Source organism: Talpa europaea (assembly GCF_964194135.1).
Source record: "Talpa europaea genome assembly, chromosome: 2".
Classification (NCBI taxonomy): domain Eukaryota; kingdom Metazoa; phylum Chordata; class Mammalia; order Eulipotyphla; family Talpidae; genus Talpa; species Talpa europaea.
The window spans coordinates 37,791,289-37,818,862 of NC_140068.1; the positions used below are offsets into that span (position 1 = coordinate 37,791,289).

The 27,574-nt window shown below is 39.8% G+C and overlaps 1 protein-coding gene across 1 annotated transcript in view; it reads left to right on the forward strand.

Moving 5' to 3' along the window:
- Nucleotides 1-15,906: 15,906 nt before the first annotated feature.
- The window catches only part of FRK (fyn related Src family tyrosine kinase), a gene marked incomplete at both ends in the record, with an annotated part of 103,915 nt that continues 92,247 nt past the window's right edge, over nucleotides 15,907-27,574 (forward strand). The window contains one exon of the mRNA XM_084228685.1: nucleotides 15,907-16,277. Within this exon, the coding sequence (XP_084084811.1) occupies nucleotides 15,907-16,277 (371 nt within the window). The remainder of the gene's footprint in view (nucleotides 16,278-27,574) is intronic.

Below are 27,574 nucleotides of genomic sequence, written 5' to 3' on the forward strand. Positions count from 1 at the left end.
GCCAGTTCATAGAGATAGTTTTTAAAATTCTGCCTCATATGTTAAGATGGCAGGGAGGAGCAATTGCTTTAAACATTTAACAGTTTAGAGCCTCCGGGTGGCTCAGCAGTTGAGCACTGGGCTTCAAAGCTGCCCACAGCCTCTGCAGCGCTGGTTCCATCCCTGGCCACCGGCAAGGGTCCCACGTGGTGCACAGACCTCTCCTGCCGCGCCCACTGCTCCCCTTAGCAGAGTATTTCGTCAGTCTGCCTATTCTGTTCCCTGCTCTGGCTGTGGTGAATTCTCTCACCGTCCAGCAATTCCGAATGAACCCAGTGCTTGTGTAAATAAATAAATAAATCTTTTTAAAAAAAAAAACAAAACAAAACATTTAACATTTAACTTCTGTATCATGTCTAACTTTAAGCTCAAGGTTATTATTATAAAGGTAGCTCTCACTTCTCGTAACTTCACCCTACATAAGTCTTCAAACTATGGCTGCTATTTTTTGTCTTTTTTCTTAAAGATTTATTTATTCATGTATTAAGAACCGGGGTACAGGCCAGATGTGTGGGAGGGTGAGAGGATTCACCAGAGAGAGAGCGGGGAACAGAACAGGCAGAAGGACTGAAATACACTGCTGAGGGGAGCAGTGTGCAAGACAGGAGAGGTTTGCCGCACCACGTGGGAATCTCCCTGGTCAGCCAGGAATCTAACCCGCGCTGCAGAGGCTGCGGACAGCTTCACAGTGTGGCACTCAACTCTCTGTGCCCCACCAGGGGAGGCCCTTTGGCTGCTATTTTCATTAAGACCCTTTTTTCTTGCAGACAGTACTCAATGCAGGTTTAGAATTTTTTAAAGAATCAAATGACCCACAAATAAATCTATCAAATAAAATCTAATCAAATTAAAAAATGAATTATTACTCAAACGTTTATTAAGTTATTAATTCCTAATATCAGGTGTATTTGACAAGGCTAATGAGATGCATGCAGGAATCCAAAACGGAGTAATTTACTTAGAGATTATGGAAACTAGAACCGGGATTGAAAGTACCAAGAAGATAAGTTTTTTCTAATATGTCCTAGAATGGGATTCTCTCATTCTTACCCAAATTTTGTAATAACTGGTAATTATTATTAGAGTACAATAGAGAAACATTCTTTTTGTCCACTCTTCTCAGTATTTCTGATCACTCACATACATGCATAGTCTTTCCACAATTATACAACAGACATCCTTATGACAAATATATTTCTAGGACCCATCTAAATGATATACTTCCTCTTTCAGGGAGCACCCTAAGTCTTTTGCTAAGAATTGGGAAGAACTCTAATATTATCAGAATGAATTTGTGACTCAATTTAAAGTCTGACTTCTGAAATTTCTACTAAAAATAGGTACAGTCAACCATACTGTAATGAATATGCCTTTGTGAAGATGAGCACACAGATTAGAAGCTTTTTATGCTAAAGTGAATCAAATGTATATATATCATTCTGTACACAGGGGACAAGGTATAGTTTGTCATTTTACTTCAACTGAGGGAAAACAAGCCACATCCTGATGAACTTTTGTTGTATATTAAGCATATTTGTTCAGTGATCCTCCAAGGAAAATTAAGCCCTTGAGACTTAGTTACATTTACACAGTGGTCAACTCTGTCTTTCAAAGTTTGTGACACCAATTACAAATGGTAATTCCAGATTGCTGTGTCATATGCAGCTGTACACATTATGTATGATTTAACAAGAGAGTTTCAGAATGAGCACTGCTAAAACATCATTATTATGAGCTTAGCTATTAAAATAACAGGGCCTTGAAAAAAATTTAATCACCTTAAATGGTCCTTTCTTTCTTTCTTTCTTTCTTTCTTTCTTTCTTTCTTTCTTTCTTTCTTTCTTTCTTTCTTTCTTTCTTTCTTTCTTTCTTTCTTTCTTTCTTTCTTTCTTTCTAAAAGATTTATCTATGCATACAAGAGCTGGGGTACAGGCCAGAGGCATGGGGGGTGAGAGGACCCACCAGAGACAGAGCAGGGAACAGAGCAGGCAGATTGACCGAAGTATACTGCTGAGGGGAGCAGTAGGAGAGTCAGGAGAGGTCTGCTGCTCCATGTGGGTACCTCCCTGGCCAGGGAATCAAACTGGTGCTGCAGAGACTGCGGATAGCCCCATAGGTTGTGTCTTAATTCCCTGTGCCACCAGGGAGACTAAAGTGTCCTTTATTAATTTCGAAAAATTATTAGAGCTATATAAAGTTAACAAAATATTTCTTTAACTTTGACTTTAAATAGTTTTAGTTATGAGGATAATAGTATTTTTCATTAAAAGCAAGAAGCAAGTGGAAGGAAATTCTTAAAGTCATGAGAACAATTGAACAATAACCATTAATGCGAACAGTAGAAACCGGAATGTGGTTACTTAGGGATAGTCTAATATCAAAATAAGGAATGCCTAGTATACTACTTATATTATTCATCAAGAGACAAAAAAAAAGGCATAGCTGGACAGGAAATTCTTGAAACTCTGCCCAATTACTTGGCATGCATTTTGGAAAATTCTAAACCTGGGAATTTTAGTATAAGAATTTTTCTTTGTTTCTATCTAAAATCATGTATTTAAAAGTATGAGCCAGGATATTTGGAGTTGTTGCTAATTACTAAAAATTTCATAACTAGAGTAACAGAAACAGCCTTATTTCATATCTCCTTTAATTGGAAATGCTAAATGCACATATTGTAATATATCTGTTCTTTTTCCTCTTTAGGTTAGCATTTCATTAATGCTACTGGAATTTTACAAATATTAACAAAACCTAAGAATGCTAACTATACTACTAGGATTTATGGTATTGTGTATATAGCATTATAACAAAGGGAAATAATGATATAAGTTATATAATTTGTGGACATCACAATTACAAGAATACAAAATAAATTGCTATTTGCATAATGAGCCTAGACTAAGAATCAAGAACCTTAGGTTCTACTCCTGATTCTAATTTACCCCGGTTCTTAGATCTTGGACAGGGTCACATTAAAATACTCCTTGGCTACATTTCTTGTCTTTTTCTACTCTCTGAGTTGTCTTCCCCTAACTATCTCAACCAAAGATTGAGAATTCTTTGGGGTGGACTATTTGAAGAGGAGCAGCTGGTACTAGAGAGACAGACCATCCTCAGTAGTAGTGCTGGGTCATCTTGTCTCTATAAGCAATAATATTGTAGCTCTGTGACCAGGAGTTAGTCACTTCCCATTCTCTCCATTAATATTTCATCCCAGAATGAGATAATTAGAGTAGATAGTACTTAAGGTCTCTTCTAAGGTTTAAAAAAAAAATCTAAGAAACTAGATAAAGATAAATGATTGTCAGTGAGGACAAGATTATGTCTCACTCAGAAAAACCATTTGCTACAAAAACTATGGTCTTCAGGCCATGGGCATCATCTGAGACTTTGTTAGAAATGCCAACTCCTGGGCCTTCCCCCAGAACGGCTAAATCAGTATCCGCCTTTTTACATGATTCCCACTGGAAATGCAACTGGGCTAGCGCAAATTTGTGAACTATATCATTGACCAAAAAAATTGTGACACACACACACATTCCACTTGCTAATGAAGAAATCAGCTCACACAGCTCATTGCCATTAGATAAGCCTGCTGCAACATCTATCTAAGTTTGCATTTTAATAGATATGAACTAAGGTGCTCTACGGTCCTGTAACATTACTTTATTCTTTAAAATTTTGGTATTTTGGAATCTTTTGACATGAAATCTTAACACAAAGTATTAGATTGAAACATACTTTAATGGATATAATGGGGGTGGTGCAGTTATAATTTTTTTATTTCAAAAATATATTTATTGAGGGCCTCCCCTGGTGGCGCAGCGGTTGAGCGCTGGGCTGGAGGTTGCCCGCAGCCTCTGCAGCACCAGTTCAATCCCCGGCCACCAGCGAGGGTCCCACATGGTGTGACAGACCTCTCCTGCTATGTCCGCTGCTCCCCTCAGCAGTGTATTTCGTCACTCTGTCTCTTCTGTTCCCCGCTCTGGCTCCGGTGAATTCTCTCACCCTCCCGTGCTTCTGACTGTACCCAGTGCTTGTATAAATAAATAAATTAAAAAGTATATATATATATATATTTATTGAAAAAAATCAAGGCATGTATGGTGGCTATAAGCCTTATACCACAAATTCAATCATACAAAAACTTTTTATTTAGTTTCAATCATTTAACTAATTTTCCATGGTATAATTTTTATTTTAGTTCATATGAGTTTATAAATTGATGTTTTCTTAAAAGGAATATGCAAATGAAGGGATGAGGAAATAGGTAGGGTACAATTGGGAAGACTGAGGACTAAGAAAAGTTGGATGGAATTTTACTCATATGGAGAGAAATTCAGGGGAGAAGCAAAAATACTTAAAAGGGGGCTTTTAAACAGTGTTTTCCAGTGTAGAGTACAATGTACTCACCTCCTTTACTTGCTTACAGAACCTACAGAACTATAGGTTTAGCTTCACATGTGACAATGCTTTCAGTTGGAGATGTGACATGCATTTTGCTTTTGTTTAGAACACAAAAGTGAGCTGGGAATGTGATAATTTTCTTTTTTTTTTCTTTTTCTTTTTTTTTTTATAGAGACATGTTTTATTTATTTATTTGTTTGTTTGTTGGTTTTTTTGTTTGTTTGTTTATACATGCACTGGTTTTTTTTTTTTTGTTTGTTTGTTTATACATGCACTGGGTACAGTCAGAAGCACGGGAGGGTGAGAGAATTCACCAGAGCCAGAGCGGGGAGCAGAGCAGGCAGAAGGACCGAAGTACACTGCTGAGGGGAACAGCGGGCAGCAGGAGAGGTCTGCGCGCCTTGTGGGACCCTCCTCTGGTGGCCGGGGAGCAGCCGGGGATCGACCCGGTGCCACAAGGTCCGCGGGCAGCTTCGAAACCCAGTGCTCAACCGCTGCACCACCAGGGAGGCCCGAATGTGATAATTTTCTTCAGCTGTTCTCAGTGGTATGAGCAGAGGGCAAGTGTAACCCTGGGTGACCCAATTACAAATTTCCACTATAATAGCTTATATCTATTGAACACCTATGAGGTCTTAGCCAACAGGCTAAACATTTAATTCTTATAATGACTTTAGGAAACATGTTACTGTCAAGATATTATCAGCATTTTGCAGATGAAAAAACTGAGTCTAAGGAGCCAATAATTTACCCAAGGCCACAAAGTCAGAGTGCTAAGGGACCAGGAATTCTCACAAGTCATGCTGCCTCTCCCTGCATGAGATTTTCTCATCTAGGGGACACCATTCAAAGAACAATGCTATTTTGGATCCATTACTTTGGCCAGGTAAATGCTGTTTGACTTTACTGTTATCTAATGTGCATTTTAAAGATCATTTTCCACAGCAATATTGAGTAATAATAAATCTTTAAAGGAGTTAAATCCCAATAGGGGCATGAGTCTGCTAAACTTTGACAGGGAATTTGGAATTAGCCAAAATATTTTCAAGATTAGCAGAAAGAACATATATTTAATATCATATATGTTCATGCTCAGTCTACTCATATATTTTCTATCTCAAGCTTGTCAAAATATCATAAGGGCAGGGTTTAAGGGGACAAAACCCGAGAGACTTCAAGGTACTTTGATTTTCTATCATTTGGAGGAGTTGTGATGGTTTCTATTAGATTAGAGAGACTCCTCAAGGTTACTAAAATATATCTGCTACTTGGTAAGTGAGACTTTGGTTAATGAAGTGTCCGTTTAATGGGCAAGGACAAATCACCTAGGTGAATCATATATTCCTGTCTCTATTTTAGAAATGACTTATCAGCTGTTTTAGGAGATTGTATAAGAATATTTGGTCTTTCAAAACAATTTCTTTGTCTAATCCCTCTGCAGATATCTCTAGACTACTTTTACAGTATCTTGCTGAAATCTGGATATGCTGTGCTTATTTCATGTCTTTGATAGTGACAAAAAAAATCAAACAAAGAGCTTTGAAGAGGTCCCCCTCCCCCCCAAAAAAGCTGAATTAACTTACTCACAAGCAAGGGAACTTGTGTCATTAACAAATTCACTGAGTAGTTCACTTTCAGGGAAAAGTCATTATTCCTCAAGTGTTAGAAATGGGGTTTTCTGGTTATGCTCTTTAGGTATTGAAAACATACCTTCTGGATAGACATTCTAGCATATTTAGTTCATTCTAACAGATTCTTATCAGATCCCACAGTGTCAGGCTAGTGTTTGGTCCCATTGGAGGTGACTAAATAAGGGAATATCGAAGGCTATGATGAACATATATAAAGGATCCCAAGATCTCTGCCAACATCATAGTCAAAGGAAGAATCTAAATTTGTTGAGAAAATCCTACTTCCAAACAAATTCATATTCTGAGGTATTGGGGGACAGGACTTCACAATTCAACCCATAACACATGCTAAGTGAGAACCTCGGTAGGGGATTTTGCTACTCTACAGAGAGTGGCTCTGGATAACCTCGGTAAGGATATAATATGTAGGCTGAAAACAGGAGACTCTAACTGATGAAGGGTCTGAGAAAAAGCACTCTTACTGAGAAATAGTAAGTAAAATGCTTTTGATCAGAAAAAGATCTTGGCCATCATCTTACTTAGCAGAAAGCTGATCACTGAGGCTGGACCACAGAGAGCCAAAGGAGGATAAATGTGAGATGGAAAGGAGATGCTGGAGATAGGCTGGCAGGGCGTGTGCCTAAAGGTAAAGAGTTCGGAACTTATTTCATGTGAATGGCAACTATTGAAAGACACAAATAGGATTTATGTTTGTTTTTTTTTTTTCAAGATTATTTTGGCTGGTATTTAGACAGTAGGTGGTGGTGGAGCAAGGGTGAAAGCAGGGAGATCCTGCTTTCAGCATCTGATGTTGGAATCAATGTTGGAAACAAGAGATTATGATAACTGTGTAAAGAGGTTAATATCAATGGGTAGGACAGATATGATATGTGAGAAAAGTTGATACAATGATGGGGGCACTAATAAAGTGGTCAAGAAAAAATTAATTAAGAGGGAAACACCTTTTCTGACTCTTAACAGACAAACCAGAACCCATATTTATCTGGTAAACAAATCGGAAAATGGTAAGGATCGGAAAATGGAGAAATTGGGAGACGCCATATCATGCAAGAATGGAGGCTTGAGCAAAGGTCAATGATATGTGAAGAAGCACAGCGCATGTAGGGGCATGACGACTTACATTGATTCAGAGCAAAGAGTTTGGAGGAAGACTAGACGTGATAGAGATTTATACGGGGTATGACTTTCTACGATGTCTTTTCATAGGCAGGCAAGCTGTGACTATGTGAGTTGGGGAGACAGGCCCTACTTCCACCATGAAAACTCCCTGAACCCTAGGAGCTGGAGTGAGGTAAGGACTCTGGAGGGGTCCTTATTCTTCTAGTGGTCCCTTGTTGGTGGTAGCCCTTTGCAAGCCTACTGTGCCTGTGACAAGATTTTGAGAATGGTTCTGGCTGCCTGCTTTCCTTTATTCCTACTGGTTTTCTAGGCTTTGTCTGTTAGCCTTCCCATTGACTCTGCAAACCACTTGAATTATTTCAGTGTATTCTCTTTCAGTGTAAGTTAGCCATACTTTGTTTCTTAATTTGCCTAAGAACTTACTGGTATACAATGGAATAGACTAGAGTTAGGCAGAAGCGAGACAATGGAGGACCTTGCAGGCCATCTTAAACATGGTCTTTATCTTCAAGACAATGAGTAGACATCGAAGAACTACTTTTTAACCAAACTTTTATTTTGTTTTATTTTTTAAAAATATTTCTTTATTTATTTATACAAGCACTGGGTGTAGTCAGAAGTGTGGGAGGGTGAGAGAATTCACCAGAGCCAGAGCAGGGAACAGAACAGACAGGCTGACGAAGAAATACACTGCTGCAGGGAGCAGCAGGCGCGGCAGGAGAGGTCTGTCATGCCATGTGGGACCGTTGCCTGTGGCCAGGGATTGAACCAGCACTGCAGAGGCTGCGGGCAGCTTCGCAGCCCAGTGCTTAACTGCTGTGCCACCAGGAGAGGCCCCAAACTTTTATTTTTAAGATAATTAAATTTGCATGCAAATGATAAAAATAATACCATGAACTGCCATGTACTCTGTATCTTGCTTCACTTGATGGCATCTTGTAATACTACCGTACAATATCACAACTCAGATATTAACATAGATTCAACCAAGATAGAGAACACTTACTCATCACATCAAATACTCATATTGTTCTTTTATAGTCACATCAACTTCCTTCTTATCTCCAACCTTTCATTAACTCTGGCAACCATTAATGGATTCTCCATTTCTATAATATTGTCATTTCAATATGCTGTTAGGTTGCTACATAAATGAATCATGTATACACTGTGTAACCTTCTGGGATTGACTCTTTTTTCCTCAATATAATTTTTCTAATTATTCTGGTCATATATATCAACAGTCTGTTGATTTTATTCCTGAATAATTTTCCATGGCATGCTATAACAGTATATTTAACTGCTCACCTGTTGAAGTAAATCTGAGTTATTTCCAGTTTGGAGCTATTCTAGATAAAGCCACTATAAACATTTGTGTACAAGTTTTTAATGTGAATATAAGTTTTCATTTTCAGGGATAATTGTCCAATGGTATAATTGTTAATTTATATCATAGTCCCATGTTAAGTTATAAAAATCTGTCGAACTGTTATCTGGAGTAACTGTACCATTTTATATTTCCACCTGAAATGTATGAACAATTCAGTTTTCCTATATCCATGCTATCCTTAATTGGCTCTGTATTATTTATTTCAGTCATTCTGATAGGTGTATTGTGATAGCTCATTGTGAATTTAATTTGCCTTTCCTGATGGCTAATAATGTTGAACATCTTTTAATGAACTTATTTTCCATCTGTATATTTTCTTTAATTAAATGTCTGTTTACATCCATTGTTCATCTTGAATATGGATTGTTTTATCTAATACTGTTAACTATGAAATTTCTTTCTATATTCTCTATATTGGTTCTCTGCCAGGAGTTTGATTTACGAGCACTTTATTTATTTTTTCCCAGTCTGTAGCTTGTATTTTCATCCTCTTAACAGGGTCCTTTTTGTATAGCAAAATTTTAAATTTTGATGAAGCACAATTTATCAATTCTCCTTTTTTATAGTGCTTTTGGTATTAAATTTAAAAACACTATAAAAGTTTTTTATATGTATATCTGTACATCTTACATTTAAGTTGAAATTCATCTTGAAGTAATTTTTACAGAAGGAAAAGATTATCTTTCCTTGATTGAATTGCTTTTCTGCTTTTGCCCAGAATCAGTTGGGCATATTTGTGTGGGTCTGTTTCTTAGATGTACTGATGTATCTGATCCTCTGATGACGCCACACAATCTTGACTACTGGAGCTATGTAATTTGTTGTATATCGGGTAGCCTGAGTACTGCTGCCTTATTTTTCTTTTCAGTAAAGCATGTTTAATACAGTGTGATATGAGCAGTCTTTTGCTCTGCTGTGACTACTCTGCCTACAGGGTGAGGTTGGTGGAGGCACATGAGACTAGAAAGAGGAAGAGCAATAGTTCAGAGATTATTAAAGAAAGAACTAAAGAACTATTTAGAAAGAACTAGAAATGTTCTGAGTTAAAGTATTAGAGGGTGGAGAGGAAGCAGATAAAGAGAGCAGAGTCTAAATAGTTGGAATTCATAGTATTAATTCACTGATCAGCAATAGTGGGTAAGGAAAAAAAAACGGAGTTTAAATTGTTATTCAAGTTTCTAATAGGACATGACTTTGACTGAGGCAAAATATATGTAAAAATGAAAGATTTTGACAGACTCTTAATGTTATTTTGTATCTTTTGAATTTGAGATTGAAGTGTATGTGGAATGTTCTGTACAGGTTATGTCGCTCTGTATTTTTTTCTTCTCTCCTTTTTTTCCCCTAATGCTTGAGAGCTTTGGGCTTGATTATAGGCTATGAGGAAAGCATTTACTGAGAAAGGGAAGAAGAGCACAATTGATGGGATCAGGCCCCATAGGGACTGGTGTCAAGAGGACAGATGTGAGATTTAACCATCTTTCTCTCATCGAAAGCCTGTCAGTTAGGATTAGTCTTAGGTATACATAGTAAAAGTCAAAATAATTATACTTTACGTTGCTAGACGATAGATAATGTCGCCCATATTATAAACAAGTGTAAGGTATGTACTCCTGGGATGCAAGTTCCCTTTTATCTTTTTTGCTCTTCACATTTTTAAGGTTGTCTTATGGTTCAAGCTGTGTGCCGGAGGTGCAGCCATCTCAAAAGAAGTCTAGGAAAGATAAAAGGGGGAAGAAAACAAAAAGTAGACCTCCCAACTGAGCCTGCTTCTTTTAAGGAATATTCCTGATACCCCAATAACTTCTGCTTTTTTAAAATTAGTTCCTTCTAACTATAAGAAGGGCTAAAAACTGTGATCTCTAGCCTTTTGCTTCTGTAAAAGTAAGTTTCTGTTAGTAAGGAAGAAATTGGAGACATTGGGTGAGTAAGAAGTTTTGCCCCAAGAAGAAAGGAAGTGCAAGGATTTGCAGATGTAGATACATGTTTTGATGCAAGGAAAGAAAATTGAATGGGTTAATGTTCAACAGATTTGGAATTTTGAATTTCTGTGACAAGCTCATCATCAGAGAAAAGAGGTGTCTGCTGAAACCCTGAGGTGAATGGTGGGTGATTTGGAATAGCGCCTGAGACATTGAAGAGAATCGCAGCTGGCATAGAAAATGTGGCCATTCTAGCAGGAGTTAAGGATCATTAATTTGTCCTAGTATAAAAACGAATATCTGTGGGATTTACTGTTGCAGGGGTCAGCACATATAAGATCATGGCTTAATTCATTTGCTATGTGTCTGCTGGGCATGGGGATTGCAGGAGCTCAGAAATTTCAAAGAAAAAACATTTTGGCAGAAATCAATAAGAAAGGCCTAAAAATATTGTGGGATTTTTATTTCGACCTTGAAATGCAGGCATCCATTTACTGGTGGGGAAGGAATACCAAGCAAAAGAATAGTAAAGGAGACAGAATCAGATGTAGGGGTGGACAAGATGCGGGGAACTACAGTGAACTAACTTGACTGAGTGGGAGGGCTAATGTAAGGCAGTAATAGAAGGAGGATATTGAAAGGGTACACCTGTCTGATAAAGATTAGATAAATCTTTAGGCTTGAATTCTACGCTGTGTCTTCCAAGCAGTGAGGATCTGTTGAAGGTTATTGTGCAGGAGAGAGATTTAAGGAGATTAATGTGGTGGCTGTTTGCTATAAGGATGGGAGGGAGAGTGTCAGTAGGCAGGAAAACCAGTTTATGAGGCTGACAAAGGAGTCCAATATTCAGGAGCCAATAAGAGAGGACAGAAGGATGGAGAGGCAATGCATAGAAAGTCACCCTCTCCTGACACTTTTCCCATTACAGAATTTTTTGCTCTCATTTGTGATGTGCTTACGTGTATTTGCATGTATTTATCTCACCCCAGTGGCTTTTCTTTCCTTTTTTTTCCCTTTTCTTTCCCCCCTTTCCCCCTTCCCTCTCTTCTTCCCTCCTTCCTTCAACAATAATCTATTACTTGTATACTGGACATTGTACAAGGCACTGAAGATTCAGGAAGAAGGAAATTTTATTCTCCTGGAGAAAGCATATAAGTAAGGAACCAAGTAGAATCAGTAAGTGATGGCAAAGAACTAGGTGCCAGGTTGTAGGGGTGCACAGAGTAGAGGCCTCTAACATATTATGGCAGAGAAGGTACCTCTTGAACCCAAACTAGAAAATCACATGGAAGTCACCAGGAGAGCAGGAAGTGAAGGAAACAGTGGTGCAGCAGGGAAGTGGACATCAGGCCTCAGGAGGTGCTGGTCACTGGGTGAACATGCTTCCAGGACAGGTTGCAGGAGAGAAGGTTCGAGGTGTTAGAGATATTATAGGGCCTCATATATTACATTAAAGAGCTTAGATTTTATTTAAAACATGTTGGAGGCACTTGAAGAATTTTAGAAGAATGACATTATCTTTTTTTAGAGTCTTTGAATATGAAGGGTTAAAATCTCATCAGACTCAGTGAAATTGGGAGCCTGGGTCAGCCACATGGCCACTGTGTGACCTTGAGCAAGTCACTTAACAACTTTAAGCTTCAGGGCCTCCCTGGTGGCGCAGCGGTTGAGCGCTGGGTTGTGAAGTTGCCCCATAGCCTCTGCAGCGCCGGTTCGATCCCCAGCCGCCGGGTGAGGGTCCCACATGGCGCGCAGACCTCTCCTGCTGCCTGCTGCTCCCCTCAGCAGTGTACTTCGCCAGTCTGCCTGCTCTGCTCTCCACTCAGACTCTGGTGAATTCTCTCACCCTCCCGTGCTTCTGACTGTACCCAGTGCTTGTATAAATGAATAAATAAATCTTTAAAAAAAAACACAACTCTAAGCTTCAGTTTCTTTTTCTCTAAAACTAAGACACAGACAAAAACTACCTTCCCTATAGGTATTGTTGTTTTTTCATTTGGTGAGAATTAAATGATTCAGTATTTGCAACATTCTTTTTTTTTTTTTTTTTTTTTTTATAGAGGCATGTTTTTATTTATTTATTTATTTGCTTGCTTGTTTTTGTTTATACATGCACTGGGTACAGTCAGAAGCGCGGGAGAGTGAGAGAACTCACCAGAGCCAGAGCGGGGAGCAGAACAGGCAGAAGGACCGAAGCACACTGCTGAGGGGAGCAGCGGGCGGCAGGAGAGGTCTGCGCGCCATGTGGGACCCTCCTCCGGTGGCCGGGGAGCAGCCGGGGATCGAACTGGCGCCGCCGAGGCCGCGGGCAGCTTCGCAACCCAGCGCTCAACCGCTGCGCCACCGGGGAGGCCCAGTATTTGCAACATTCTTAACACAAGTGCCTACCATACAGAAAGGCTCCACAATGGATAAGTATTCTTGGTAGTACTCATGCCATTGTCTCTGTTAGAAAAGTTGTTCTACAAGTGGAGTGCAAGGTAAGTCAGAGATGAGGGGAAGTTGGAAGAAGGGAGACTAATTAGGCCTCTAGAATAATGTAGGGAAGAATTTTCTTCTATTTTTGTTCTAGTACCAAGTTATTCAGAAGGAGTACAAGCAAAAAAGAATTTGTGAGTAAATGAAAAGGAAGACTGAACAGAATTTAGCGATTGATTAGCTCAGAGAAATCAGGGCAAGAGTGAAAGATGACTGCAAGGCTTCAAGCTTGGGTGCCCACAGATTTCTGGTAGTATTGACACAGGGCAAGCCTTTCTCTCCTACCCCTCGGCTCTGCTTTCTCAGCCCATTGCTCCCCTGACATCTTTGGATGGTTGGACGCTTTTTCAATTTCATTCACTTGCTCAATGGCTGTGCTGTTCAGGTCTTGCACTTTGTCTTTTTCCAGAATGCCTTGTCATAACCACAGTGGATTTAGTTGAATTTAGAACCTTCACATTTTGAAGTCTCCAACTTCACTTACACATTGGTTTTGAATATATCTCTCCAGTTGCTTCCATATATGTCATAGATCTCATTGATGTCTCTGGAAAAACTCCAGGATCTAGGGGCATGAATAGGATCTTATGCTTTTTATAATTAAAATTGTGTTTGGAATAAAATATTCTTATGAGTTTTCCATATTATATAATTGCTATTTTCCCTTCTGTTTAAAATATGAAATAAGATTTTAGGCCTCATATCTTTGTGTATATATATATATATTTCTTACATCATTTTTATTTTTGCACAATGTATGCATTTTCATCTTGGTTATATTCCCCATACAATTGCACCAGCCTTATTTTGACACCAATCCCTCCTCCCCCCTCCCCCCATAGTGTGTTTCTGGTTTGTAGTTGCTTGTTGATTTTAATTTTTTCTTTATTATAGTTATTCTTTTTCCTGGTTCTTTATTTAGGTTTTCTAAACTCCTGCAATGAGTGAGACCATCCGGTATTTTTCTTTTTCTTTCTGGCTTATTTCGCTAAGCATGATCCCTTTCAGCTCCATCCATGTTGCTGCAAATTGCACGAGTTTATCTTTTTTGATTGTTGAGTAATATTCCATTGTGCATATATCTTAAACAAACCAACAAACTGAACTCAGCTCAAGTGTCTGACTTTTCTGTTCCTGACAAATAGTTAAGTTGTGTTCTGACAATGAAGGCAATTGGAGAATTCTGGGCAGCAGGAAACCTAGCACTACTTAGTTTAACGGAACAATCTGCCCACCATGATTACCTGCCGTTAATACAAGGTAATGACAGGTGGGGTTGAGGGCACGGTTCTTTTGGTTTTCTTTACTTTTTTCTCTTTCTTGGGTTTATTTTCCCAATTACTAAAAATGTCTCATAGTGTGACAAAGAACAGGAATTTGGAGATTGCATTGGGGCTACGTTAGCCAGCTTCAAGACTCCCCTGACTTTGAGAACAATTGTTTTTCATAGAGAAACTATTTAGCAACTGCATAAAAACAAGTGCCACATCACAAACAAGTTTGCAGTGCTCTCTACTAGGGAAAATGGCAGCATGCTGACCAAACTCATTGCTCAAGTACTCTTGGAATTGCACTCACATCTGTGAGACAGCTGCCCTGAACTAGGGAAGAAGAGCAAAAACTAGTGCCTGCCTTGAGATCACTGTCCTGATCTCAGCTTCATTAGCTAAGCTCCTGCCCACAGTGTTCATAAGGACTAATATAGACCTGGGATCAAAGTTTGACACAAGAACCTCCAAACATAACCCTCTCTTCTGCTCTTTCTCTCTGCTGTCACTGTGTATGTGTGTGTGTGTGTGTGTGTGTGTGTGTATCAGAAATAGTATGTGTGTGATGGGAAATTAAATGTCTGTGGAAAAAAGCCGTTTTTAGATTCTCAGCATTTTGAAAAGTTGTCCATTTTTCCAGACTGTGAATATACTCTGCAGTTATTAAAATCTATTCACAGTGATGGAAAAACAGTAAGAACTTTGTCTTTGTTACTCAATTACCCTTTGGTAACAAATACCTACACACTTTAATTTACCTTTTATAAGCCCTAGTGGTGGCAAAACAATCCTACTTCTCTTTGCATGTGTGCGCGCAGGTGTGTGTATGTGTATGTTTCAATCTCTGCACTTGGTTTCTGTGCTGAGAAACTAGCAAGACAAAAAGCTACCTGGACTAGCCTGTTTTGCTGAGTATGGATTTTGGCAGCTGCTTGAAGAGTTTAGCTCCCTGATGAGGGCGCTGGACTCTCTTGGGTGTGGGTAAAGGAGTCTTAAAGAGGACAGAAATCCCATTTAGACTGCAGACAAAAAGAAACCAGGAAGTAAGGAGAAATTATTACAGCCTGTTCATAGCTCAGGATGGTAAAGGCAATAGTCACAGCTGCTTGGTTATTCATTAGCAAAAGGGAAAGAGCCTTGGGGGTCAGGACTGGTGAAACTAGAGAGACAGACGTGAAACAGGTAGAAAGCTCCTGGCAAAGGCAAGCTGTGAAGATTTTACCTGGCGTTAACATCCTTCTGTTGCTAACTTTTTCTTGGGACAAAAGGCAAGTTGATTCTTTTTTGTTCTCAGATATTTGTTTAAATAAGGCCCTCTTAATTTTCTTTTTGTTGCGGGATTCCTAAACAGACAAGAAGAAAAGGCATCTTTCCCCTAAGCCACTGCCCAGCTCCCACTGGGCTTGGCCCTGGAGCAGCGGCCAGAGACACAGAAAGCTAGCCGGTGTCTCCCAGCTGGGCTTGCTGCAGGTCAGCCGGACGGTTGTGAAACTGGGTTTTGTACACCCGGCAAAGCCTGGTGAGTTGGTGCTGGTTTCAAAGTTTCCTGCTGGAAGAAAGGAAGGTGGATCTGCAGAGACTGAGGGGAGAGGGAGAAGCCCCTCTCCCCTCCTCCCCACCTGGGTACCATGGGCAACACATGCCAGCGGCTCTGGGCACGCGTGAAATCCTGTCTCCCCTGCTTGTCCCGGGAGGCAGACAAATCGGTGGTGATTGAGAACCATGGGGCTTGTAGCTCCCCTGATACTTCCCAGACACAGAATCAGGAGCTGACGAGAAGCCATGGCCACTACTTTGTGGCTCTATTTGACTACCAGGCTCGGACGGCAGAGGACCTGAGCTTCCACGCAGGCGACAAGCTCCTAATCTTGGACACTTCCCCCCAGGGCTGGTGGCTTGCCAGGCACTTGGAGAAAAGGGCAGAAGGCTCCAGTTTGCAACTGCAGGGCTACATTCCTTCTAACTATGTGGCAGAAGACAGGAGCTTACAGGCAGAACCGTGAGTAGTACAAGCCCACGCTTTGTTTCCCAACTCTGAGGGCGACTAATGGGTTTTCCTTCTTACCTGTCTGCAACATACTGATTTCCAAAGAGTTGTTTTGAAAGTAGTAGGAATTACTGGCAAGAACCTTCTAACTGGCACACACCTCCCTTGATAAGTGAGAGTGAAATGGGCAGTTAATTGTTGATATGACTTCTATTGCAGTATGTATACCCACAGGCCCTGAGTGCATTTTCAGCATAAACAGATGGTACATTTAATGCACTATCTTTCCTTTGTGTGTAAAGTAAAGCATGCTTCACTTTAACGATAGTCACATTTTATTTGCAGATATATCATAGATCTCCCTTAAACCACACTTTCAAAATTTGAATTCCAGTTCTTCTTTTCTAAAAATATCCTTGAAGTATCAACTCCAGCCCTAACTCTAATTATCATCTCACTTCTTTCTGATAGGCACATTCAGAGCTAACAAACAGAAGGTAACATTTAGAAGATCCTAATTTTTTACTATGTAGTCCCAGTGAGCTAGATGTTTTTCTTTGAATCCCTAATCTGGGGTTTTGCTACCCAAATTATATCCTCTGTTTTTTATTATGACTAGAAACTGGTCAGCTATGGATATTTAGTAAATTTTAACAAGAAAAATGACAGTTATTTCCCCAGAGGCAGAGAAAATGGTTATTTGAATGAATCTTATGGTTTATGGGCCTCCCTAGTGGCGCAAGCAGTTGAGCGCTGCACTGTGAAGCTGTCCATAGCCTCTGCAGTACGGGTTTGATTCCGGACTGGCGAGAATCCCACATGGCGCAGCAGATCTCTCCTGTCTTACCTGCTGTTCCCCTCGAAGTGTATTTCAGTCAGTCTGCCTGTTGTGTTCCCCACTCTGTCTCTGGTGAATCCTCTCACCCTCCCGCGTATCTGGCCTATACCCTGATTCTTGTATAAATAAATATTAAAAAAAAATCTTATGGTTTATAGTGGAACAGAAGAGGGAAATGTTATTATTCACTTATCCACTTATACATCCCTCCATCCATCCATCCACCCACCCACACACCCAAGTACCAGGCATGGTAGTGGGCATAGTTAGAGGGGCAGAGGGGCAGTTATGATAACAGTGGTTGAAGATAAAGTAGATGAAGTGGTGTCTTGACAGTGGTTACTTGAGGTCTGGGGTGCTGAGAAGGTAGTGGAGACTGTTATGGATCCTAATCTTGTTGCTGCATGACTCCAATGAGAGCCTAAGTATCTCAGAAAATGGACTCACTTAATAGAATGGATTTTCTGTAGAGGAAACACTGAAGAGTGACTCATTTACATGTGGAAGTGTTTCTTCTTTTTCTGAAAGATACAGCATCCATTATGTCCAGGGAAAGTAACGTATGGAAGGCCCATGGAGCACTGTGGCTGCTTTCCAAACTCAAATCCAAACACAAAAGGAGGTTTGGGGATTTTTGAGATTCTGTCCAAATACAAGAGCCTATAAATGTTAAGAAGTGTCTTATAGCTAATAGAAAGGAAATGAAATCTAGTCTTTTGATGAGTGGAACTAATCAGTTTCAAATGAGAAAATCTCCTGTGTGTACATTTATTTTCTATGATAATCTATAGGTCTATATGTCCTCATTGACTGTTTAGTTACATGCATTTATGTTTTTGCTAGTATATATTTTCTATTTAGATATGTATTATGTAAGGTAAAATATGTAAGGTAAAATATTATGTATATTCAATGTAACATATATATACTATTATAGTATAATGATATTAGGGCCTTGAATTTATAATCTACTAGTTTTAAATGTATTCAATTCTCTTAACTGCGTAGGGCCTCTATTACCTCATCTGTCTCTGGGTTAGCTTAGACCTCTGGATTTCCTGATGGTCTGGGAACATGAGTTCTTAGGTTTCATATGTAGTGGTCCAACTATATTTACATTTGATAAAACAATAAATGCTGAAAAAAGCGAGTGAACTAAAATAAGACAAAAAATCCAAAAGTGGTAACTTTCTGGATAACAGACTCAAGCTAAGTATCTTTTCATATTTAGATTCTCTGCCTAACAAATGCAAAATAGAGAACTAAAGCTTTGTGACTATATTTTGATTCTCAGGGGTATCTGTGGCCAAGAATACTTTTTTCCCTCTGTTCATAACCTCAGACCTTTCCTCTTGGAATTGGTTCACAGCAGCATTCCCACGTGTCGCTACTCTCCTAGATCTCTAGAGTGGCTTCCTTGGGGGTATCCACATCACTGGAATAAAAACCTGACGTCCAGAAACACTGCCGCGGTGACTTCTGGTCTGTAATCTTCATCTGTGAACCCAGGTCACTAGCGAGGCTTCTTGCCACCAACCAGCTAACTCGCCCCCGTGTTTGCGGTGTAGACAGCCATAGACCCTTCACTTCCACTCCTTTCCCAACAGAAGTGATGTTAACCTAATAATCTGAATGAGGATGTCCAAGTTGCCCATGCATTGCCTTAGTACCAGGAAAATTACAGAAAATAATTTTGAATTTTTCAAACTTATATTCATTATTTCCTTCATGGGATTTCCAACATGGAATCCCTCAAAAAAAAACCTTACTGTTAGTTAGGATTTGATTACACTGGCTCCTTAAATTTCTTATTCACAGTGTTTTTAGAGATATAACTGACAATCATCCAAAGAATAATATCCTGGAAATTACATAAATTCGGAGCCAAGAGCACTGAGTTTAAATTCTATTGCTTTTAGTGCAAAAACAGTTCAAGTAATGCAATATAGTGATGAAAAATAAAATGACCAGCAATAGCATAATTTATTTATTTATTTATTTTTATTTTTATTTATTTTTTTAAATAATAAATTTTATTTTTATATTCCCCCATACAATTGCAAACGCCCCATTCTGACCCCAATCCTTCCCCTCCCGCCCCCCACCCCCCAAAAAGTGTCTCTGGTTCATAGTTTTTTGTTGATTTTGATTTTCACTTTCTTATATTCATTTTCCTGGTCCCTTATTTAAGTTTTCTAGATTCCTGCTATGAGTGAGACCATCTGGTATTTTTCTTTTTCTTTTTGGCTTATTTCGCTGAGCATGATCCCTTCCAGCGCCATCCATGTTGCTGCAAATTGCATGTGTTTATCTTTTTTGAATGCTGAGTAATATTCCATGGTATATATGTACCACATCTTCTTGATCCAGTCATCTATTTTTGGGCATTTGGGTTGTTTCCAAAGCTTAGCTATTGTAAACAGTGCTGCTATAAACATAGGGGTGCAGGTGTTCTTTGGAATTGATGTTTCTGTGTCCTTTGGGTAAATACCTAGGAGTGGAATTGCTGGATCATATGGAAGCTCTATGTTTAGTAGGTCCAGAAATCTCCACACAGCTCTCCATAGTGGTTGGACCAGTTTGCACTCCCACCAACAGTGCAGAAGAGTTCCTTTTTTTCCACACCCTCGCCAACATTTGTTGTTGCTAGTTTTTTTAATATGTGCCATTCTCACTGGTGTGAGATGGTATCTCATGGTAGTTTTGATTTGCATTTCCCTGATTACAAGTGATGTTGAACATTTTTTCATATGTCTGTTGGCCATTTGCATTTCCTCTTCAGAGAAGTTTCTTTTTAGCTCTTCTGCCCATTTTTTGACTGGATTATTTTCTTTGTTGTTGCTGAGTCTCATCAGCTCTTTGCAGATTTTTGTGATCAGTCCTTTATCATTAGTGTTGGGTGCAAAAATGTTCTCCAAGTTGGTGGGGTTTCTCTTTGTTTTTGTTATTGTCTCTTTTGCTGTGCAGAAGCTCTTTAATTTGATGTAGTCCCAACTGTTGATCTTTGCCTTCACTATCACTGCTTTGGGTGATGTGTCTGTAAAGATGTCTTTGATGTGCAAATCCCGTAGTGTTTCGCCTATATTTCCTTCTATATATTTTATGGTTTCAGGTCTTATGTCTAGTTCTTTAATCCATTTTGAGTTGATTTTTGTGTATGGTGTGAGGTAGTGGTCAAGCTTCATTCTTTTGCATGTAGCGACCCAGTTTTCCCAGCACCATTTATTGAACAAACTTTCTTTGCTCCAATGCATAGTCTTTGCTCCTTTGTCAAAGATTAGTTGACCATAAATCTGTGGGTTTATTTCTGGATTTTCTATTCGATTCCATTGGTCTGTATGTCTGTTCTTGTTCCAATACCATGCAGTTTTGATGATTATGGCTTTGTAGTATAGTTTGAAGTCTGGGAGTGTGATGCCTCCATTTCCTTCTTTTTTTTTCAGTAGAGCTTTGGCTATTTGGGGTTTTTGGTGATTCCATATGAATTTCATCAATAATTGTTCTATTTCTTTGAAGAATGCCAGCAATAGCATAATTTATACATAGCATCATTATCTACAAAAAATTTAATTGTTTAGGTGAACTTTAGGTGATGTCTACCTATTTTTATGCAAAATTGGGTTAGAATAAGAAATATTTTGTGGAAAACTTTTTCTCCTCCTCTTATTACCACATAAAGTTAGATAATATCCAGTCCTCTTCTATTTACCATTTTAGGGGCTGCCTTGAAAAATAAAACAATAAATATATGTAATTCATAATTTTATTGGTAATTAATGCTTTGGGGATCAAAATGTTAGAATTTTATGAAATGTGAAGGTAAAGGAATTTCTCTCCATCTGCTTGGAGTGTATTTTCCTATTTGTGCTCTAATTCAGGTAAAGGACTCCTTTCAACATTTTATCTAATTTTTATCTAATTTCTGACTAGAAGAAAGCATGGAGAAAGAAAGTGGTATGTTTTTGGAAAGATTCTTACCCACTGTAAATAAATGGAATTACTTCTTCACTGTTTGGTGATTAGAATACTGCTGAATATAATAACTGTCCAATACACTTGTGCGTGGTGTTCCTAATTATTTTCAACCTAGATATCAGTGGATTTCTCCTTCAGCTGGGGTATGAAGCCAGCTTTTGGATCTGAAGTTAGTTAAAGGCAGAGGAACAATGTGGTTTAAAAATTAAAATTGCAGTTAATGAATAAATAAGTAATAAAGGCATTAACATATTTACAAACCAATATGCCATAATAGATTTTATCTACTTTGAGTAATTTAAATCACGAGAAAAATCAGCTATGGGCAGCAGTCCCCAAGTTGTTTGTTACCCGGATCATTTATTTCTTTCCTTACATGTAAATTATTTGAACTCTACTCCTCAGTTTCTCATCTGTAAAATAGGAATACAAATGATACCGTTCTCATCAAATAGTGACATAATGAGATTATTTGTGTAGAGAGTGTGTGCTGTCAGAGAACCTGACACCTCCTAAGGGCTTAAGCAGTGTTACCTATTTGGCAGCTCTTCCTTTATTTCTGTTAAATGGATGATACTTTGCATACCCCACTCTTGCCTCAATTGACAATACTCTTTCCCTATGACAGATCTCTCACACACTGCACACCCTTAATCCTTCTTTTCCCTCATTTATATAGGTTTGGGATCTCCCATGGGATGGGTGTGTAACAGGGTGGTCCCCAGGAAAGGGGGAGGTTCCCTGCCCCACCCAAGGGAGGTTGGAGCTGAGCAGGAAGAGGAGAAGCTGCAGAAGAAACTGAGGAAGGAAGCAGGATGGAGCCAGGAGACCTGGAGGAGGCGCATGGAGCCTAGAGACACGTGAAGAAACTGTGCTTGTCTTTTGGTCGTGGACTGGGTGACACAGATGTGGGTGAGACCCGTGGGGAGGTGACAATGGCAGCTTTTATTTTGATGTTGATTTTGCTCTTTTCCTTCCGGGCTTGTTTGGTAGTTTCTGACCCTTTTTTGTGGGTCCCCACTGGAAGATGCTTTAGACTTGTGGCAGGCTTTGGGGCCTTGTTCTGGGCCGATCCCATATGGATGGACTTTTACCCACGAGGGGACGGGTAACTTTGGGTGTTTCATTTAGAAACTAGACTCTTTGTTTAGAATAGACAGGTTTGCGGGGTTTGGGCTGCCCCTCTTTCTCCCTGTCCTATAACAGGTGGACTGTTCTCTCAACCTGCAACCCTCTCCCTCCTCTTTTCCTGTCCAACTCTCACTCATCCTTCAAGTTTCCTTCCTGAAGCTTTTTCTGACAATGCTAAGAACTTTTAGCTCCCCTTATCATTTTGCTTACTTATTTTCTGCAAGACTATAAGCTCTAGATGTGGCTAGATGTTGCCTTGGGCCCCAGAACTTAGTGTGGTGGTACCTTTGCTTAATCAGAACGTACATTGATTAAGTAAATGGCTAATTAAATGAATGATTGCTTATTTACAAAATAACAGCTTTTAAAGAGCAGCTGATAACCTACCTCTTTTTTTCAGCTATTCCTCTCTGACTTACTTTTTCACTCACCAGGAAAAATCTACTGTTTCTTTGTTAAAGGCTGTTTTGCATCCTTAATGCCTTAATTTTGGGCTTGACTTAGTTATAATAGCATAATGACCAAGATTCCCAAATTAGTGGCTATAATTCAACCTTGGAGAACAAATGTATGGGGTCACATATTGATACAAACTCTTTGTAATATTAAGTAAATATCAAGTCAGGAAAAGATTGTGAATATCATTGAAGTGGTATCTAAAATCCACATACACACGTAGTGAACTGTAGTGTGGTTATATTTAGAGAAATTACTGGTCTCAGCTTTTAAATGAACAGAAAACCAAAATCCAATTTGCAAAATTAATGTGTGGAGCCAAACCTGTAATTTCAGTTTTTATGTTCAACATAAAATAATTTCAAGTTATTATGTATATGAAATATTTTTCAGTATATGCATGCTGAAAGTTTGAGTGTTTTACTGAATACTAATAGATTTTCATTGCTACATTCTAAAGCATTACCAAAAAATAATTGTAGATTCTTTTTACTAGTTTTCTTACTAATTAGCTGCTAATTTCTCTGTAGCATTTTCTGACTCCCATTTTTAATGGAGATTCTTAGCACTTCTTAGCACAGAAAGATTGGACCAGTTCCTCTGGGGAAGGTTGTTATGCAGATTAATAGCAGTTTGAATGGTATTTCCTCCTGGCTATTTTCCTAAAATCTGCAACTTTTGCATTAGTTTATGAGGATATTTATTTGAAGCTTAACCTACCACAAAAATTGGGCTAAAATGCATACATGCAAATGTAGGTCACAGGATCTGTATTACACACTTTATTGTTTATTTGTTTAAATCTAGATGCTATCGTAAACTATGTCAGTGTAAGATCTTTTTGTCATGTTTGCTTTTTTCGTCAGACATTTTAGTTACATGTTTTCCTATCTAGAAATTTTAGTATTGTTTAATATTTTTCCTTGTCTTTTTTTTTTTGTCATTTGGCATGTTTTATAATGTGTTTAACTTCAGACTAAACTTCTCAGAAATTTTCCCCCCATGAATTCTGTGCCTTTATAAGAATAAAATGAGAATGCAATCCATGAACTGTTATTACTAAGAACTTTTGCCAGTCAAGAATTGTTATTACTAAAAACTATCAGGCTTTATATTAGGTATTATTTTGAAAGGTATTTTGAATCTTATTTCAAAATAAATGTTTCTGTTAACTCAGATTTTGCATACCACATTGGGGGCATGATTTGGATGAATCAGAAATTTGCTATATGGTTCCTATGAAGGGCCAGTATTGCTGCTAGATTTAAAGTCACTGCCATCCTCTTTCAATCTCACATATATCTTTTAATCATTTCTGAATATTAATCAATATGTCACTCCCACTACAGGAGGGACATCATATGCTAACCCAGAATTTTGCTGCCTGCAGAGTTACTGCCTGGCAATCAACTCTGGAAGAGTATTTGTGTCATTTCTGTGAAGCAGGACTCTAGACACTTTCCCTAAAACTTTTTTCAGTCTTCCTAATTATTGATGAAGACAGAGTGTCTGGGATTCATGTACCCATTTGTAGGGTAAAGAAAATGTCAGGCTTTTCTGCCCTCCCGCCATCAGGATAGATGATGGGTCCTTGCGGTCCTGAATGCATGCCTGATGGCGGGCACCTGGAATAGGGTGTGGGCAGAGGTAGATGGGATTCACCTGGGCTAAGACTGGGCTTTTAAGGGCGGCGTCACGGGGACGCCAGCAGAAGCCAAGAAGCGGAGAAAGAAGTAGCAGAAGCTGAGAGAGAAGCAGAGAACACCGGAGAGCCCAGATAGAGTGAAGACTTGCTGGGGGCTGGGAGGCCTGCCAGCCTCCCGGCCCCCCAGCACCCCTGCCTGCCATGTACCTGGTAATCCCAATAAAAGACCTGCAAAAAAAAAACCACTGAGGACTCTGACTCTTCCTTCACCCGGTCTGCATGGGATCCTAGAAAACCTGCTCAGTGGCCATTCCTGACCTTTACACCATTTAATAAACTTTTTGTATATATTTATTAAGGTACTTTTTTGTATAGTGGAAGATATCACCATGAATAAGACAGTGTTTCAATCTCCAAAGAATTTTGTAGTCTTTGAGGTTAGACTAATAAACCAACTAGGAACATACCTGTAGTGGTTTACACCCAGTGCAGGAGAGGAGAATAGTGGCTCCTCTCAGTCAGAGGCAAGTTTGGAAGTAGGTAGTATAGGATTTGGAGGTATGATTTTGGGGTGAGTTTCAGGAAGCAGAACATTGCTTTGAATTGATTACTATCAGGAAGTAGGGATGACCATATGATTTGGTATCTTAAGTGTTTTTGAGAAAGAGGGAAGGCTAGTTTGAGACTAAAGCCATAACTGGTAAAGAAACAGCTGTCACTTGTTAGACAATACAGGTAGATATTTGGCGTTTTTGTGGTTGGGCAATATCTATGTTTTTGTGGGTATTCAGTCATGATTAAAAGTGATCTGATCTTGTTTTTGTCTTGATCCATCGTGGTCACAGTGTGGCCTTGTCTGAGGTTGTGAGATTGTTTATGTACAACAGGAGAACACCAAGGCCTATAACTGTAAGTGCCAGGTCAGCTCTTGCATGTCGAGACCTGTTTTTCGTTTTCTCAGCTAGAGTGAGACAGATGCTGATAAATGCCATAACAGTAACAAAACTCTCTGGCCTGTATCATGAACTTAAACTAATTTTTTAATGGATGAGCAAAGAGACAAATGCACGCAGGAATGTATGCCAAGGTAGCAGATATTAATACAAGTTTGCAGGGAATCACATCTTTTTTTCAGTGTTCAGCTCCAAGAAGGTTTTCCTAATAGTCATAGGAAGGATTTGTAATTTGTTCTTCCTGTGATTTTGTGTTTCTTGCTAATAGTGCTATTGTTAATAACTAACATTTGGGCCTCCCTTGTGGCGTAGGGGTTAAGTCTTAGTGGTATCACTGCTACCGCCTAAGTTAGATCCTGGCCAGGGAGCTAACCCATATATGGGGCAGCTGACTTCTGTCTTGCCCGCTGCTCCCTCAGCAGTATATTTTAGTAAATCCACCTGTCTGCTCCCCACTCTGTCGCTGGTGAATCCTCTCACCCCCCATAGCTCTGGTCTAATCCTCAGTTCTTCTGCACACACACACAAATAACTAACATTTATTGAGGGCTTACCATTGTGCTACTCACCACACAAATAACTTCCCTTGTATTATCTTACATCTTACAAATTTATAAGCTAGATATTCATATTATCCCTATTTACAGATGAGGAGGCTAAAACTAGGAGAGTTTAGGTAACTGCTTAAGAATATGCAGCTAAAAAATGATGGAACTAATATTTACCTGGCTCTAGTCTGCCTTCGGAGCCTGTTTTTCTATCATATAAAATGGCTAGTTGTAAAATTTTTTTATATGAGAATGGGAAGTCTTTGAGAGCAAGAGATTTGTGTTTCCTATCTTGTACCTAAAAACTATTTAAAACTTTGTTTCTAATCCAGAGACTTTTAATCTCAGTAGGTGAGATGTATGGGCAGGAAGACCACTGAGCAGGTTTTCTGATCCCATGCAGACCGGGTGAAGGAAGAGTCAGAGTCCTTAGTGGTTTTTTGCAGGTCTTTTTGTTGGGATTTACCCGGTACACAGCAGGCAGGGGTGCTGGGGTCCGGGAGGCTGGCAGGCCTCCCAGCCCCCAGCAAGTCTTCACTCTATCTGGGCTCTCTGGCCTTCTCTCACATTCTCTCTGCTCTTCTCATGGCTCTGCTTCTCTCTTGGCTTCTCTTTCGGCTTCTGATGGCATCCCCGTGACGCCGCCCTTAAAAGCTCAGTCTTAGCCCAGGTGAATCCCATCTACCTATGCCCACACCCTATTTCAGGCGCCTGCCATCAGGCATGCATTTGGGACTGCAAGGATCCATCATCTATCCTGATGGTGGGAGGGCAGAAAAGCCTGACATTTTTCCTTACCCTATAGTCTACCCCCTCAGGGTTTTCTGCCATATAATCTACATATATACAATTTAGCAAACAAACAATGCAGCCATGGCCCACAAAAGCAAATACATCACAATATAACAAAATACAACAGAACACAAATAAGTCCAGGCAGGGCCCCAACCTAGCGCAAAAGACAATTATTGGTACCAGCAGATGAGCCACCAAATCTGCTGCCGAAGGCACTGCTCATACGAGGGAGGGGAATCACTCACGGCATCTACTGTAACATACCAGGAGCCATCAGGCTTCCTGGCCTTCTCTGGCTGTAGTCTGGGCTACAAGCCACACACAGCATCCACCCCCAGGATGCACTCGCTCTGGGATTGGTGATTCTATTCTATTGGGGTTAATTGCCAACCCTCAGGGTTTCTGTCTGCAGTCGCTCCAACACTCGGCCTTCATAGCCACCAATGCGACTCGCAGACCCCTGCACTCAGGCCAACCCACTGCACAAGCACATGGGTCGGGGATCCAAACTCTACATGCGGCTTGGGCTCTACCCCAAGCCACGTTCCCCACCCGTCCAAGGACGGGTTCCTCAGAAACTCACCCTCACTCGACAACGAGCAGGGCATCACCCACAGGTGACTTTACGAGACTCACAGGTCTTCAGCATACTTAGGCTGCTTAACAGCCGCTCGGGGCTTCTCAAACTTAGCATCAGCACCAGCTTTTGCCTTCTCAGTTGGCTTTTCTCCTCCACCTAGCTGCTGGGCATATATAGGCTGCTTTTGGCCATCAGTACCCACTGGCCACCCCCAGATTCTCAAAAAAAAAAACAAAACAAAACATAACCTGCCAAGGTCCTCCGCCCTCTGGCAGGATTGTCTGTCCAAGTTCCTCGGTCCAAGTCCATTAGTCAAAGTCCGTTGGCCTCTCCCTGCATCAGCACTGGCAAGCTCCGAATCGTGGTCCTCTCTTCCGATGATTCTTGC